General features: G+C 40.8%; 1 protein-coding gene across 2 annotated transcripts in view; it reads right to left on the bottom strand.

Moving 5' to 3' along the window:
- Window positions 1-17817, bottom strand: part of LOC145436573 (uncharacterized) — a 185231-nt gene that overhangs the window by 139505 nt on the left and 27909 nt on the right. The window contains exons 9-12 of one of the 2 annotated variants that reach the window (XM_080313938.1): window positions 17067-17234; window positions 15777-15944; window positions 11156-11326; window positions 8126-9099 (exon numbers count right to left, since the gene is read on the bottom strand). In XM_080313938.1, coding sequence (XP_080170064.1) covers window positions 9046-9099; window positions 11156-11326; window positions 15777-15944; window positions 17067-17234 — 561 coding nt within the window. In that variant the 3' untranslated portion in view covers window positions 8126-9045. Of the gene's footprint in view, window positions 1-8125; window positions 9100-11155; window positions 11327-15776; window positions 15945-17066; window positions 17235-17817 lie in introns of those variants that run through there. The other variant, XM_080313937.1, reaches the window with a different exon arrangement.

The raw sequence follows: 17817 nt of genomic DNA, 5'->3' as shown, positions 1-17817 counted from the left end.
GAACAGACCTTTTAGTCCAGTGGTTCACGAACTTTTTTAGACTGATTATAGTGAAGATTGTCGCTCCACCCTTATCGTGATATCCGAACAAATAATAAACATGAGCAACTGGATGCTTGCAACCCTAACGCATAGTTTGATGGTATGAAAGGTTATTGCTGTTGAGAGACTTCTCAAATATTAAATTTGGACTCTTACACAGCGCCCTAGTTATGAGCTGGAGGTCACAAATATTAAATTTTCAATTTAATATTTTGCCCAACATATTCATATACAACGGTAGCAGGTAGCATATAATCATTTAGCGAGTTTAGTGTCTAATACTTTCTTTTAAATGACTTCAAGCTTGGCTCAAACGTAAGCTGTCTGACCAGACGTGTTGGCCGCACGTACGCCAATAAAACTTGTCACTTCTTCACGGGACAAGCAATTTTTCTCGACGGGTTGCAGGTGTTCGGCAAGAAAGTAATTCAACTGAGTACTTTAGAGGTGCCATAAAATGCGCTTCCTATGAATAGTGTCATTCTACAAAATGAGTTGTAATTAAGCATTCTCGGAGTTGCTACTTCGACGGTATAAGTTACATATATTAATGTCCTTGTTTATTGGATCCAAAAGGTATATTACACATCGCTTATGACATGACCCTATATCCAAATATATTATAGAATTGCGTGGAGAGCATATGCTGTGGCGCTAACTCGATAACTTCACCAAACGGTTCTATCGCATCAAGATGGTCAGAGTATCATAATCTGGCATATAAATAAATTTGCCACTGCTCCTTTCAAACAGTAGATACAATATATTTATGAAATAGTCAATCTGGAAGTGTTCTTCATTGGTATAACTCATGCCGCAAACGTTGTTTATAGTGGTGGTCAGCGTCTTTTTCCTGAATCGTGTTTCCTTATAACAATATTAAAACTTGAGTCATAAGACCATGTCTACCTGTAACATTAATAAAACACGCAAAAATAATGTTGGTACGCATGAACAAAACCCTACTAACCCCATGCATATGACTTTCATTGGCTAGATGGATTGGCTGGACTCACTGCCACCAACTGGTATTATGGCTGTCGCAGCTCACTGACACTTTTATCGTAATCTGTAGGATTCGGCCCATATTGTATTGGAGGCTGTCACCGTAAAACGCAGCCATTAGCGAAACTAATTCCTTCCGGTATCTATCAATAGACTGGGAGGATCGGTAAGGTTGCGACAAGAAGTGGTAGTAAACTATAATACATATCGTGATAAAAGTAGACCTAATGATCGGACTACAGAGTCACCTCTTCGTATTCTTATTCTTATATACGTAATGACCCAGTCGAAATGACATGCAGGTCATGTGAATGTCAGAGTATACAGGCCTACTAAGTTTCTGAATGCTGGTTTGGATACTTGCTGCTGCTAGAGCAGTAATAGTGTTTCTGAATACTAACGTTGTTTTACAGGTGTACATCTTCTCCCTGAACTGCAGACTTCTAGCACAATTCACTTCAGTCCGAAATGTTTGTGACACACGCCGGCCGGTAGCGAGGAGAAGCTTAGATGAACTTCCAACATTTCGGTAGGAATTCTGGAGTCGAGCACGGTTGAGCTCAAGTCCATGACTAGTTGTTAGCTGTGGAACAAACCACAACGCTAACTAGTCACATGGCATTGTTGGCGGACAGACGAATGTTAGTTTAGATCAGTGTTGGGATGACTCGAGTCATGACTTGACTCGAGTCAGACTCGAGTCACCTTTTTCGCATGACTTGACTTGACTCGAGTCACTTTGCCGAAATGACTTGACTTGACTTGACTTGACTCGGTGTATCAGAAATGTGGATTGACTCGTGACTCGGAGCGAAATTCACGATTCAATTTCAAGTCATCAAGTAATCGGTGTCGATAAAAATCACTGTATCTTGGATATGTTCGGATTGTTCGCGAAACGCTTGTGTAACCCGTGAGACTGAGAGCGACCAATAATTCAATAAGCGTGCATTTCACCGAGCCTGGATTGTTCTCTCACAAATAGATTGACTGCAAACGAAGTGATCGAAGCTTAAAGCTTACGTTGTCGTAACTTTATTGGTAAAGTAATAGAATAGCAAAATGTATATTTTTGTTCTCATCTTACCTTAACCAAACCGATTGTTTTAGTGAAATTGAAGTCGAATATAGTTTATATAGTCCTCAACCATTGGCGCAGGCTCGACTGGTATCATATCTATTTGTAAATGGGTAACGTATTGCCTTTTCAATTCGTTTCCCTATTCTCTATTTTAGCTGGTAACTATAAACTGAGGCTATGCAATTACGTAGATTAACAGTTCTACGTATATGTGAGCGACACACCGCCTTTTTGCGTGTATATTTAACTCTATATTCGTTGATCGGTTCGGAATCAATGACCAATGACCACTCAAACTGTATTTCAGACAGCTAGCAAATTGCAATGACGTAATCATGCCTCATACATGCATCGAAAAGGCAACTTGAATTGAAATGTGACTTGACTCGTGACTTGACTTGACTTGACTTGACTCGACTTGACTCGAATCACCTCCAAAAATCGAGGGACTTGACTTGACTCGAGTCACCTTTGAAAATCGATTGACTTGACTTGACTCGAGTCAAAATGTGCAATGACTCGAAATGACTCGTGACTCGAAGGTAGTGACTTGATCCCAACACTGGTTTAGATATAGGGATCATATATTTCGAAAAAAGAGGACACTTTTATCAAGTTATAAAAACAGACATAAAAATGGGAAAGTTATACCGATAATGCTGATAATGCTGCCGTCCGGTTGATTGACTAAAATAAGTCAACTTCCTGTCAGCTATCTAGAAAAGCCGACTTTCGCGTGTGTCTTGTGGCGATTTGACTTTAATCGTCTCGGTATAGTCGCCTGACACTCAAAACAAGACGAGAGGACAGATGGCGAAAAAAGAGAACATTTGAGAGTCATCGGAGGACATTTTAGTTTGATTGAAAATAGAGGACAACTCTTTTTATAATAGGACATATGGCGTCCCTACTTCACCGACGTCACGATTACGGCTGAGCATCGAGTATTAGGCCTCGGACGTGTCGAGTTAGGGGTAATCGAGTATCATTCATTCTGACGTCATAAGCGTAAGTGTAAAGTTCAAATATGCACCGTCGCCCCGCATATAGCTTTTATGCAACCGCAGTGACAGTAATGCCTCTTCAACACCACATAAACATAATTTGGCATCTTTTAGACTGGGGGTTATCAATAAGCGGCCCGCTACATGATTTCAGATTTACGAAGAAAGTTTATAAAAGTATTTTGAAACGCTGAAAATGATAGTAGTTTAAAAATATTCTTATTGTTGTTCAAAATAAGCTATTCTCATGTGCCCAACATCACTATTCCTCACTGATAGCATTCCATTGAGAGAGAATTAGTTGATGTGAATGGGCATGGTCATATTACCTAGACGTGCAGTGTCCCGAACACTGCCAGGACCGAGAAGCTTGGAGAGCTACTAAAGAGCTTCTCCGTGAGATCAAGCTTTACGAGAAGATAGTTTTCCATCAAGTACCGTGTCTAGCTAACCCCGATATCGATTCTTTAGTCGACGACAAGTGCTGCCAGATATCGTGCGCAGCTCATGGCTCATAATAGAATTGAAGTGCGGATCATGATATTTTTGTTGTATTTGTATCTCTTTAATGAGATGTTATTTCTTTTGTGATGACTATGCCAGTTACCCCTTGCTGGATGGCACAGCGTTGTACCGATGTAAATTTCGAGACTGTTGAGTTCGAGTTGCGAGACTGCGTGGCCTATGTCAGTGCTCTTCAACCGGGGTTGTCGTACACCCTAGGGTGTACCACAATTTGAAAAGGGTGTACCACTCGGATGGGGTGTACAGGGCAGAGATGAGCGAATTTTAAATTTCTATGTCCTAATCCAATCCAAATCCGAACCTTCAAATCCAAGTCCAAATCCTAATCCATAACTTTTTCATATTCAAGTCCATGTCCAATCCTAATCCGATTCCAACTGGAAATTCAGAAAAAAACTAATTTGTGCAATGGAGGGATTCGAAAATTTTCTTTTACAACCAACGATTCACTTGATTCAGGATAACCTAGTAACCATAAGTACATTAATAACTAATTTGAATAAAGTTTGTCGCCATTCGCCACACGACATTTCAATCTCCCAGAAAATAGATAAATCCAATCCAAATCCTAATCCGTTCTGAAAAAAATGTCTAATCCAAATCCAATCCAAATCCGACAAAATTTCACAAATCCTGTTTTTTCAAAACCTAATCCTAATCCATGCTCATCTCTGGTACATGGGTGTATCAGATCCGAATTACAATGAGCCGATGGCTAGCTATCACAAAGGCAGGTTTATGGGTCAGTACAGGTTGACGCACAGGTTAATGAGCAATATGGTACGATGTTATCTCAAGTGTAATACTGTACAGCCAAGGGCGTAGCCAGAAAAAATATTTGGGGGGGGCGAAAAATTCGATGACGTAAATGAACCCCCCCCCCTTAAAGATAAGGAAAAATAGGTAAAATCGATGGACTTGATGGGAGCTTATTGGATGATTAACACAACATCTGGGGCGATCTTATATATATTCCACTCACAGACGGATGTGATCAAATGATGATTGTGGAAAACCAGGACGACAACACTTTCATGGTTAATGAATGAAATTGGTTCATTATATTGGTCTTTGCATATTGTAAATACGTTTTCATTATCAGATTTGCCGGCAGGGCTAATAGAAGTGGTGTCATCAAGCATTCAGGGGGCAATTAACTATACATCTTGAGCTATATGTTCATTGTTCATACCACACGGCAAGACTATTTAGAGTTTGTAGAGCAGGGTGGCCAAAGGTCCACATGAGACTTACGAACCATTGCGCGGGCCACTTGAATGTTGATGAGCTTTTTTAGTCTTCCGATAGGAGCGTACCGGATAATAGGTAACGTTGAAAACAATACTTATATTAATACGAATCAAAATCAATGACAATTATGACATGAAGACTTGGTGTGGATCCCCAACCTAGCCGCGCGAAATATTGTACATTATATAGTCATATACGACGATCTGCGAAAAATGTGGCTGGCCCCTGGCTACGCCAATGCGTCGGAACTCAGAACTGATATTTTAGTCGGCAAAATCCCAAATTTCGCGGCCAGGCTAATCAAATTTTAGTTATTCGGTTTTGGTAATTTATTTTTTGATAATACTAGTAATTTCGAGAATTAACCTTCTCGCGGGCCACGGGTTGGCCGCCCCTGTTCTAGAGGGTGGACGCCGGACGGGACAGTTGTCATTTATTGCTGTTACTTCATGACTTGCGTAGAAAGCTGTCACCACTCAAGAGATCGAGCACACGCAAGGCCGTAGCCCGTAGCCAGAAAAACATTTTATTTTGTTTGGGGGGGATTATGACTTTAGGGGAGCTCTCCCGTGGGAACACCTCGCAGAACCGTACATCCCGCCATAGGCAATTTCATCACTACCCTTTATACATACGATTCTTAGACGCACACACACGCATACCCTATGGAAGCTTCCAGTTGCCAACTATAGCTTATTAGGCGGTCGTTGTACGGATGAGCCCAAATCGCTGACATAAAGTGATGAACAATCAGTGTGAATTTCGGCCCTAGTCGCGCGGAGCGGAAATTTTTTTTGAATAAATGAAAGAATTTGATCAATAATATTGGTACGTCTATATGAGCAAGTGGTGTCCATTCCTATTACTTCGTTGAAGCACGGTTTGTTCGTAACCTCTGGTAGAGATTGACGCTACTTTAAAGATTGAAATCGCTGATACATACCAGACCAAATTAAAAAACTCCTTTGATCAGACCCGTTCAATTTCAAATTAGCAAATTGCGTTTATGTTGGAGGGGTCTGATTGCAGGGACAGGATCATTCGGCGCCAGCCATTTAAGCACCCGAAAATCTATATCGAAGGCTTCGGAATACATGGGTCGGTTTTATGGTGGTCAATCATTTTGGGAGCGCACTTTGCGGAGTAGCATGTAGCATACTTTATATATCTTCGTGTGTCCCGGAACGGAAGTTGCCGGAGCTAACAGTCCCCAACCCCCGTACTGAACTGACACTCCTACAGACTCAATCAACCCAACGACCTCGGGCTACTCTAGAGTATCTACTGGTACTGTTGTATTCTCATAATTGAGAATGCAGCTAAATTCAATAATGGGTATTTGCGGAATAATTTTTTTTCGTGATACCGATAACAAAATCGAGCCATGAACGGACACTAAATCGCGCGAAGCGCGAAGAAAAATTTTAGGTTGCATACATTTGCCCCAAAATACTCTAATATCTATTGATTTTACGAAAATTTTCAAAAATTTTTGGGGGGGCGACCGCCCCTTTCGCCCCCCCTGGCTACGCCAGTGCTGTACACCGCTTGATTGTGATGTCATAAGCAAATATTTCTTCCATTCATTTAGCCGTCGGCAATAGACCAATGGTTCCGTTTGGTGTTGGAGAGTACGCAGTTAACAAACATGTGTTCAGCTAGTCATCTGTCTTTTAGTGATTTTTGAGGAAACCGCCGCGATAGCTCAGACTTTTTGAATCTGTACTTCCTACCCGACGTTAATAAATACCTCAATGCACATAAATAAAGTGACGTAGCCAGTCAGGGTCGAAACAGTTTCCATGTTGAAATCGAAACCCTTTTGTTTTAAAATGCCGATTTTATGTCCAATATTTCACCATACATTTGCAATTTAGTATTTTGTTATTAGTGATGTAAATTAGCGACAATAGACTGTGTATAGCGGCATACGATCTGAGGTTCCTGACATCTCTTGCAGCCCATGTGCTACAATCGACGCTGATCTGAATTACCGCTTCTGCAGCAGTAGCTTTACCTACTCTCTCCCCAATACTATTACATTTAGGTTGATTATCGTTCGTAATGTCATGCTGTTTTTGCTCTGACGCGAAATAAATTCCAATTTGCGTGGCGGGGGGCCTAACTGGCTGCGAATAGACTGTGACCAAATACTATTTTATTCAAATCCAAATTTTTTGACGGCAATAACTCCGCTTCTACTGGTCAGAATTGAACCAAATTTGATGAACATCGTTTCTATAGACAACCTAATACTTTCATGGGGTGAACAGAAAAATTTGAAATTTTTCGTTGTTTATTTTTATATAATAAATAGACACTTTCTTCTCCCGTAGCAAGGCAGCTACTGGTGGGAATTGAACCAAATGTGCTGTGTAGGCTTAAGTTAGGTAACCTAACAATTTTATCAAGTAGCCAGTACGATTTGAGAAAAAAAGTCATTTTTGAAGACCCCTAATAAACAGGGGTGTACGAGTTTTGAGCAAACGTTAAAAGGGTGTACCACGTCGAAAAAGGTTGAAAAGCACTGGCCTATGTTATATCGATAATGAATTCGTTCGGCCCACGACAACAGTGAGATCATTTCACTTGCGGTCTTTGTAGTATAGCAATGGTGAATGATTGAAATTTACGATCAGTGAATGACTGGTTTCTCTCAGAAGTAACACCAGCGTTACGCAAACAATGCGGACATACACAAGACACAGTGTCTAAGTCGACACGGATTACTTGATGACTTGAAATTGACTTTGGAATTTTGCTCCGACTCACGAGTCAATCCACATTTCTGAAGCGCCGAGTCAAGTCAGATCATGTCCATTTTTTAAGGTGACTCAAGTCGAGTCAAGTCATACGAAATAGTTGATTTGAGTCATCCCAACTCTGGTACTCAACCCGACTTATTACTGACCTCGATATACGTCAATATCACTTGAACAATGCAATGCCGTAAATATGCTCAAGATTGCACAGAATCCTCAGAGAAGCGAACTCAAATGAAACGAATTGATGTAATACACTGTCCCTTTCGTTGTCGTAGGATATGCCGGTCAACAAATATTTAGAAGCTGTTCGACATAGTAGCTGCAGAACCAATAAATACAATTACATTTCTTCATTACAATTATAAAATTGATAACAATTGAGAAAAAGATCATCAAATGGCTCCAGAATAGAAGGTCCCATTATCTTTAACGCATCTAGGTGACATCACAAATAACTGGATAAGACCTTTTATATTTACAAATACACGAACTCAAAGATTTTGATATCAACCCTAATAAATATTATTTAAAAATCGGTAACATTGTCTACACTGACAAATTTGCAGCACCCTCAATAAGCTCGTTTGATAGAGAATATGCTAGGATGGCCTCTTGGCATCGTCAGACCGAAACCCCTATAGGATCATTCCGATTGACAAGGCGCACGATCAAAGGGCAGTGAATGTATTGTACCTAAATCACCTCAAAACGCCGAATGTAAAATAGTACATCCCCAACCTTCCGTCGTAATGTTAAAATATGAAAATTACAATATATGATACATATAATCCAGTATAAAGCGCGACGGTTAGCCTGTTCTATATAATTTGACAAATCAACCAGGATTAATACGTCATTGGTGTTCGTAACATACAAAGGGGAGCACCAAACGGGGATATTTCAAAATACATCTCATGTAATTTCCATAAAGTACATTTCGTTACAGTATTGTTACCACTTCTCAGAATCTCCACCATACATTTTCCTACATTGAAGATCTGGCGTTACGGATCACCTACCTCAGTGACGCTTCTATACGGTTCTAAAACATGTTATTGCCTTAACCTATCATTAATCATATTAACTACGAATTTTGCTACCCACCACAAATCGAGACCGACAATGAAGCAAGAAACGGAGGCGAGGAAGTGTTCCGAGAAAAGACACATTCAGAAAGGTAATGTCCCAGAAATGTACCAAGTAGGCTTAGGGAAGTTCCCGTTTCATGAATGTTGCAGACAGCAGACTGACATAAGAAAACACAAGTATTTATCTGCTTGTCAAAATCGCTGATTTTGATGGTTTCCCAAACTTTGTAGACTCTCCTCTGTCTCCTTATTAGACACAGACTTTTGATTTCGATGAATTTCAGTTAGGAAACCTTCTTGAACCGTGAAATCCCATCCGGAAGGAAGAGTGAATATGCCTAAAAAGTAATAGATAATCGTAATATCATCTTATATCAAAGCAATTTACAACGACTGCGTCATTATGGTTAGCTATCATAATCGAGGAGCCCGCCGGGAAAAAAATCTAATACTCAATTTGTACTAGAAACACTATATTTCCGTATGTGAACTGGTCAGACAAACATGACGGCCAGCTTTCAGGATGCATTCAGGAACAGGACATTGTTTATGTTCGACCCTGATGTTTTTACGTCAGATTTATCGACTCATGTATGGCATACCCACGATCTCCGCAGTCGGCATATGCATGAGGAAAGGAAAGGAAGTTATTTATATTTGTCGATGATATTGCGGCATATACACTGAATCAATATATACATAAATACGATCTGTGCACACTGCACATGCATACCATAAGTGTACGATGTGCTACTGTGGATATGTCGCTGGGCAAGTAAGGTGCAGATATAGCCTTGTGCAGCTTTCGAGGTCTTACACCACCCCTCCATGCTATCCCAGTAATACATGAGTGCCAAGCGAATCAGGTCTTTGATCCGACCCAGCCGGGGATCGAACCACGACCTAACGAGCATGACGCCAGACGAGATAGTCTAATGGTTATGCGTCCGGCTTCTCGAGCGGTAGGTCGTGGGTTCGATCCCCGGCCGGGTCATACCAAAGACTCGAAAATTGGTATCCGCAGCTATCCTGATAGGCGCTCAGCAATCACGGATAGCATGAAGGAAAAAAAACGGGGGCGCAGACTAGATGACCTCATGGGGCCGTATCGCAACTCCGTCGTCAAAGCATCTCGATGGTGCAGGCGAAAAAGAATATCATATCTCTCTCTCTCTCTCGCCGTTACGCTATCTTGTCAGTCGGCATACCATGTGCTGCTAGTCAAGGAACTTTCAGAATTAGCCTGGTAAGACTTTCCAAGTGTTGCCACACCCCTCCATGGTATCTCGGAATGCTGAGCGTAGCGGGGAGTCGTGGATACCAGTGTTACTAATAAGGTCTTACGGTCTGACTTGACGGGGGATCGAACCCACGACCTACCGATCAAAAAGCCGGACGCTCTACCAGGACGCTAACTTGTCGATCACAGAGTTTACAAAACCATTGAGGTTTGAGTGAATATTATCTTCGATATAAAAAATCGTCGTAGTCGTTCAGTCGAAATGATGTCTAATGTTGTTCATACCCGGCGCTGCGATAGTCGATGATCACAATAGACTACAGTTGACAGACTTGAAACAAATACAATCAGACGAGTGTAAACTGCCCTACATGATAATCCTTTAACAAGTTTTTGGTAAAATTTTAATAGATTCGAAGTTATTCCATGGGCGGTCCTTAATTCGCACCCGTAATGGCGGGGCCGTATGGAGACCTTTTGGAGGTAGGGTTGCATTTAAAACAAAAATCAATTCAAAACAAACATGTTTAAGACAAAGCCCTAATTTAAAACATGTTTTTTTATTGTTTTCTATGTTTCATTTAAAGCCATAACTTCACGAATATTCAATGGTGACGTCATAGTGGATTGCCATTGACAATTGAAAAAATAGGGTAAAAATAGCTCCTTTGACGAAAAATATCTACTGTTGCTGTTGAACCGATTGTTTTGAGTGTTCCAACCATACCATATAGATATACATCGGGTACATCGGCTGTTAATTGTCCGTAGGCTCATACAAATTGTTTTTGGTGAGGTAGCCTATTTACACAATTATGACATAATTTTACAACCTAAAAAAGCACAATTCTGTTTTTTTTAAATGCTTTTTTTAAACACTGTTCAAAACATGTTTTAAACAAAGTGTCTTAAAACACTGTTTGTTTGAAATGCAACCCTATTTGGAGGTATGAACGATTTCGCACCACTAGTTCTGACTTCTGAGTATCATGCGCCGATTACATCGATCAAGTCTGAATGCACTGCGAGAAGATATAGGCTGAGGGTAAATTGAAAATTATGTCGAGCATTGTACCATAGAAGGCGATTATAACTACTTATTATAAAGCATAGTCTAAAACCCTGGACATAATGTGAAAGCGTGGAAATCACACCTGCGAATCCTTAAGCTGAAGCGTCTCTTCTAGTCTCCGAACCCCTTCACGGTCGATCATCCAATAATAAATAGATAGTCTCTCCACATAATATGTCATCAAGTCGCAAAGAGCCGATACATCATCGTGAGTAGCGGTAGCATTTGGCTCATGAATGGTAAGCTTCTGAAGCTGAAACAGACATGGATTCTTATTTCAATCGAATTTATAAATCCACATTAATCTGTACTTATTTGGGATCTTATTAAACCAAACTTCCGGTTTTTGTAAATCAAGCCTAACGCAAGCCTTATAGAAAGTGTTCTCTCTTTTGAGATTTTGTCCACTTTTCAGATTTCTAAAATATGGTAGCCCTATTATAGAATGAAGGCGAATGGAACAATAGTACTAACAACGAATGGCCAAAACCAAGCTCTGGCTGTTTAATTAAACAGCCCTCTGCTGCGCCTCTCGTGTCAGAAAGTTTTCATTATTTTATGTTATTTTTAAATAATTAAATAAAGAAAGAAAGCAATGATTATCACCTATAAGAACGATGGTACCGCAACCTACAACAGGAGAAGTGCATAGGCTGTTAATCGCACCACTGGAGCAGTGGTTTTCAACCGTCGAGTTGGTTACGGGTTCGAAATGAATATGGCAATGCTGTAACTGTGGTTGCTATCCTCCAAATATAAATGGTTGGTGGACTTGTTGCTCGATTGGTTTGAAAATTATTAAAACATTGTTGCATATGATCTCAAATCATCCATTTAAACCAGTGCTTCTTAACCAATGTTCCATGGAATGCTAGGAGCTCCGTGAGCCAGTCTTAGGGGTTCCGCGGCAGTCCAGTCACACACACACTCAGCTCATACATATGATTTGTGAGTATGCACCCGTTTTGGCCATCTCGGGTTGCAGGTTATCAGGCCCGATCAGTAGTTAAATTGTGACTGATGTAGTGGCACGCCGTAGGCATGGCATACGCAGGATAAGTTCGGGTTCCAAATCGAAACACCGTAGCTCTGAAATTCTCCAATTCGTCTCCAATATTTTCACGCTCATATGTAATTGAGCGATCGGCATCACGCTGTTGCGTTTCGACCGCGAATGCCCGTAGATTAGCATAAATGTTGTACGGGTTAGTAAAGATTAGTACCAACTGATCTATACCCTAGGACAGTGGTTCTCAACCTTTTTGACCCCGCGGCACTCTTTGAAAATTAAAAATAGTTCGCGGCACACTTTGTAAATTAAAAATAGTTCGCGGCACACTAGCACAGTGGTTCTGAACTCTTTTGGCTTACGGCAAAGGCAAACTACCGGAATGCATATAGCAGCATCCATAGTCTTGCAGAAGTGGTCACTGACGACGTACTTCTACCTTTTCGGAGCACTTAAGTAGGCTTTTCTCTGCTTCAAAGAAGAAACTAAGTTTTCTTTTATCTCTGCGGACATGTCACAAATACGTCTACGCGAATGGTATCATTTGACATGGAAATCGTTTTCAATTCTTCCCAAATTTTTTTTACAATTTTATTGCAGGCCTTGCAGACCGGAATAAGAACTTTCTCTGCTTCCGTGTGAGGTTTTGAATTATTAGCTATAATCTCTGTTACCACATAACTGACCTTCAGAGAACTCGTTTAAACTTCCAGGCTGAACTTAATTTCCTGAGATTGGCTGGACAATAAAGTCTGCCCACTACCTCATTGTCGATGCAATTAACCGTAGCATCGAAGAGTCCAATCACGATCGTCACTAACAAATACAGAAACATAGAGGTGTATATTTTGTACGTACATGGATGCCAAACGCATTTCCATGCAGATCGTGCAATATCACCTGTGAGCATAGCAATACCTCAATAATGCTGCTGGGAGCCAGCCGCTGTTCGATTGTAGTTCCAACAAACCGGGATAATAAACCTCAGCGGCGGGAAACTTGTTAACTGATATAATTTGCTCAACTTTACTTCTCAATTCTCAAATTTGTCACCTGCAACATTACGTTGCGCCCTGAGCCTACATTTTACCTGCAGTGTTGGCACGCTACCTAACAATCGCAATGTGAATGGCTATGTTGGCAATTCTAATTTGAAAACGTGAACATCACTTTCAACTGAGTTCATTTCTGGATGGTGGCAATGCCTTCCTAGGTGTTGGAGGTTTATATAAGCTCTTACTCATCCTCCGATCTGCAAAAGCAGTGATTAACAAAAAGTAGGCCGTGCTATAAGTTGGCATCTCAGGAATTAAAATAAGTAATATCGGTATAGTGTGAAATGATCATCGATGACGAAGACGGCAAGAATACGACTACAAATAGAAACAGAAAAAGCTCATCAACCTGCGTCATGTCCCTGTTCTGCCTCCGGTTCTGATGGGGGTGACAAGTAAAAGGTAAACACCTTCGGCCACACCTCGATATCACGGTCTAATTGCCCGAGTTTAGTTATCACTAGGGCAAGTTTTTGCAACTTTTGCAACTTTTTTTCCAGCTTCCGGCAGCTTCCTAAATACTCGGAACTTATGTAGAATGCTGTTTTAAGCTGTTTGAAGGAATCTTATAGTGCAACTTTTTGCAACTTATGTCCTTTTTTCATGCAACTTTTTGCAACTTTTTACATTTTTCATGAAAGTTTAATCGATTTTTCATGCAACCAACTTTTTGCTGGAAATATTGGCAGTATATGTCCCCGCTTTTTGAGAATTTTTTTTGAAATACACGGCCAAATTCGACTGAAATACCGTAAATCAGCACTAAAGTAACGTTCTGACGGGTATTCGGGAGCTGAGCCGAAAAGTTGTCCTTCATTTTTAGTGCAACTTTTGTGAAAAAATAAATGCAACTTTTTACTGCAACTTTTGTGAAAATTAAATTCAACTTTCCACGGATTTAACTGCAACAAAAACTTGCCCTAGTTATCACCGTTCTAAATGCTACTATATGTGGGCAAACTAGCGTATCACACCCATTGACGGTGGAGGGCCCAGTTTGATTCATGGCAGTGCGGAAGCAAGTTACGAAACGTCGCAGATTTATGAGATTCTCCGCCCCTATACGTTGCTGTGCTCAGAGCGTCTTTACAATAAAAAGCCAGAGAAAGACCCACTCCATGACCTAATGGGGATGCCAGATTAAGATACTAGATTTAGATACCGTAACTATATGGTCGTCTCGGCATCCCTGTATCTGTTCACTGCATCGGATTGTACATCGCGTGTCTTGTTCGGGTAAATTCAATAGAAAAACCAACAATGGCACGCTCAAAATTTGGATTTTTGTTATACTTCGACCTAGTTTACCACATTTGCTCGCGGCACACCTGAGCAGTCCAATTGGCACACTAGTGTGCCGCGGCACACCGGTTGAGAACCACTGCCCTAGGAGGTACTAGATCGCACACTAAAAGAACCACTTGACGCCCGTTCAATTACTGAAGTTACTGCTATAGCTATACCTACCAATTCTCTACTAGGTGCTGAAGATTACCCCTGACGAGTGTCAGCCGAAAATATTCGGGTTCATTTCAATATGAATATACTATTCAATTGTATATTGAAGTTCTGTACCTCCAAGAAGCTCTTTCGCATTTACATAGAACTTTTTGAAAGGTTCGTGTTTTTGCGAACCAGAGCCTTTCAGGGGCTCCCACCATTTCTAATGTCTAAACCAGTGGTTCACAACCGTTCTGTCTTCCGGACCCCCTTTGGACCCCTCAAGGTTTAGTTCAAATTCAGCTCTATTATGATGCAACCGTCATCTGTTTTGTTCGAATATTAACTGTAGGATAGTGATAAACAGCAACAAAATGACTTTTCATGAAATTAACATCATACTATTCAGTATTCATGTTGAAATTGGGAAGAAGTTTATTATTTAATAGCGAATTCTGTGGCTGCATTTCTTGGAATACTCTGCCGTGTCTGGAAAATCCGCGCCGTCGATTTGACATGAGCGAGTGCTGAAAATCCAATTATTTCCACCAAGATAGGTGCTGGCGAATGTAATAATAACGCTAGACATATCCGACGACACCTATTGGTCTGATCGCAACATAAATGGCACCAATATAACGCCCAGCCTAGTCATTTCTATGTAGCAGCTGATCATTCCGGAATAGCGGTTATGTATATCACAGGAGAAAATTGATTTTTTGCAAGTGAATTTTTTCGGAAACCCTAATAAAACATCTTTAAACAGCAATGTGTTTGTATCAGTAGGCTATTGGCAATTTGGCGATTAAAATGAGTTTGCACAGTAGAATATTTCAACTCAGACGGCCCTTCTGCTTATGTGAGTCCTTATGTTTCATCAGTTATGAAGCGAAACTGCTTCGTGATTTCTCTAATTTAAAAAATGAACTAAGTTATCACAAATTTTGCAAATTTGGAGGCATCGCGAACGCGAACCCCATGAAATTGCTTCGCGGATCCCCGATAGAGAACCACTGATCTATACAGTCGCGGACTTTCATTCAATGCACATGTACTTTGTAGACGGATTGTAGCATAATTAACTGTTTTCATAATGTGAGATTTTAAAACGTTGGATGAAGGATAAATTATGAATTCTTGTCCATATTTGAACAAGCGGCATGGTTTCTGAAATATTTTAAATCGTGGTCAAGGTTCACCTGGATATTTTGATTGCGGCATCCACGCAATAATCCACGCAATGTGCTGCTGGTGAGAGAGCATTCGTTAAACATTAATTCACTGCAACCCGATAGTTTCACAATATGGGAAAGTTCTTCGTAAACATCTTCCTGCATCGATTTTTCTTTGATAGTGAGTATTGGCAGCTGAAATGACAAAATTATATGATCGTTATGTCTACATATGATCGCGAGCGTGTAGTAATTTGGCATTTGAGTTTTGTTTAAGACATAGGCTGATCGGTCGAAAGAGATGATGTATTTGTTGATATTGCGAAACGAGAAACCTCCTATTTGCATTTGAAAACAATTGCAGTAAACAGATAGAATTGGCATTTCAGAAGGACGGGGTTTCGCTTTTGCACCCCAATCCCCCCTATGTACGTCACTGCATACAGCGTATTCTACAGCCACAGCAATCACAATTCAACTACTGATCGGGCGTAATTGCATGCAATCATTGATGGCTAAGACGATCGTGTCATCACAAATCATATGATTAAGTTGAGCGTGTGTCTTAACTTCCAGGTAACCCCTGAAACTGGCTTAGAGAAACAATCCTTAGTGTTCCACTGAACACCAGTTGAGAACCACGGATATAGGATATGGGCAAACAGGATATGGGCTAACATTATAAATTATAAACCCAAACGTATGGTTTCGTCAGCAACTTCATTGTGGCGGGAAATATATTTTTCTCAGACAGGCGTTCATGATACCTCTGCTTTTGTGTTTGTAGTTGCGACAGGTCAATAAATAATAACCGGCGTTCTCTTCTTGACGGCACCTTGAACAATATGGTGTATCTGTTCGCCCAAATTTGAATAGATGTGCTTGTAGTTCACAATGCATTGTAATAGATGTGTAGTTAGATGTATATAATGGTAGATTTGGTAGATTTTTATTTTCACAAGTCATTGTTGTTTTAAACATGCTTTCAACGAGCGTTTCAATTATACGGCATACGTATCCTGCGGGAAACTATTCGGCGAGGTTGAATTGGAAGAGGGTAACAAAAATAAGTCAAATGAGGTACAGTTATATTTTTGAATAGTATATTCATATTAAATGAACCCGAATATTTTCGGCTGACACTCGTCAGGGGTAATCGTCAGCAACTAGTAGAGAATTCGAAAGAACAGCGTATATCAACAATCGTAACACAAAATATGACGTCACCAGCATGAAATGTCGAAATATATTTTGCAACCAATGACGTATCAATGGCATATTATATATCAACCGTTTTAAAGACTGACTGTGACGGACCTGGGTGCCGTGAGTGCGACAGCCGCGCACTAATCCCTGCAACTTTCTCTTCGTGAGGCAGCTTTCCACTAGATGCAACGCTGTGCATTTCGAGAGCTTCACAATGTGTCCGACCACTTCATACCCCTCTTCCTTCATCGATTTGTCTTGGAGGCCAATGTCATGCAGCTGAAATGGTCGGTTAGAAGCTTCAGAATTCCGGCCAGGTTCCTCTGATTTAGGCCGCGTTTGAGGTCGAATTAGGGCTTCAATCGCAACAAATGCCAAATCTGACTATTATCATCGATATAGACCAGTGGTTCCCGAAGGGGGCACCAGCGCCTCGCTGGGAGCGTTCACCAGCGTGAAGAGGGTGCTGGCCATGAAATGGGCGATTGTGTATAGGGGCGCTGGCTACAAAATTGGGCGGTAGGGGGCGCTGAGAGCAAATGCAGGCGGCGTAGGTTTAGAAGGCAACTTCTGCGTAGTGTAGAAACGAATGATGAATGGAACAGCCTAAGATTGCAATAAAAACGCAAAGTCGATTTACTCGGGGCAATTCCGGGTCGTCTGTCGATTTAATCAGCTGTACCGGAAAAGTACATTGGTACTTGAAAACGTTGATCCTGCCCATCAATGGACTAATTAGGCAGTCGTCAGAATACCTAGAAAGTGTGGTTTATTGTGTGCTGTGAGAACTACGAAGTACTAGCAAGTCAAAAACCTAACTCTCAGATGGCTACCCCCATCACCATGAAATTTTGACAGTCGC

This window comes from Botryllus schlosseri, chromosome 3 (genome assembly GCF_051294905.1).
Source record: "Botryllus schlosseri isolate E-star chromosome 3, Bs_hap1, whole genome shotgun sequence".
Lineage (NCBI taxonomy): Eukaryota > Metazoa > Chordata > Ascidiacea > Stolidobranchia > Styelidae > Botryllus > Botryllus schlosseri.
Note: the sequence above shows the minus strand (reverse complement) of the source record. Positions and strands in the feature narration are given on the sequence as shown.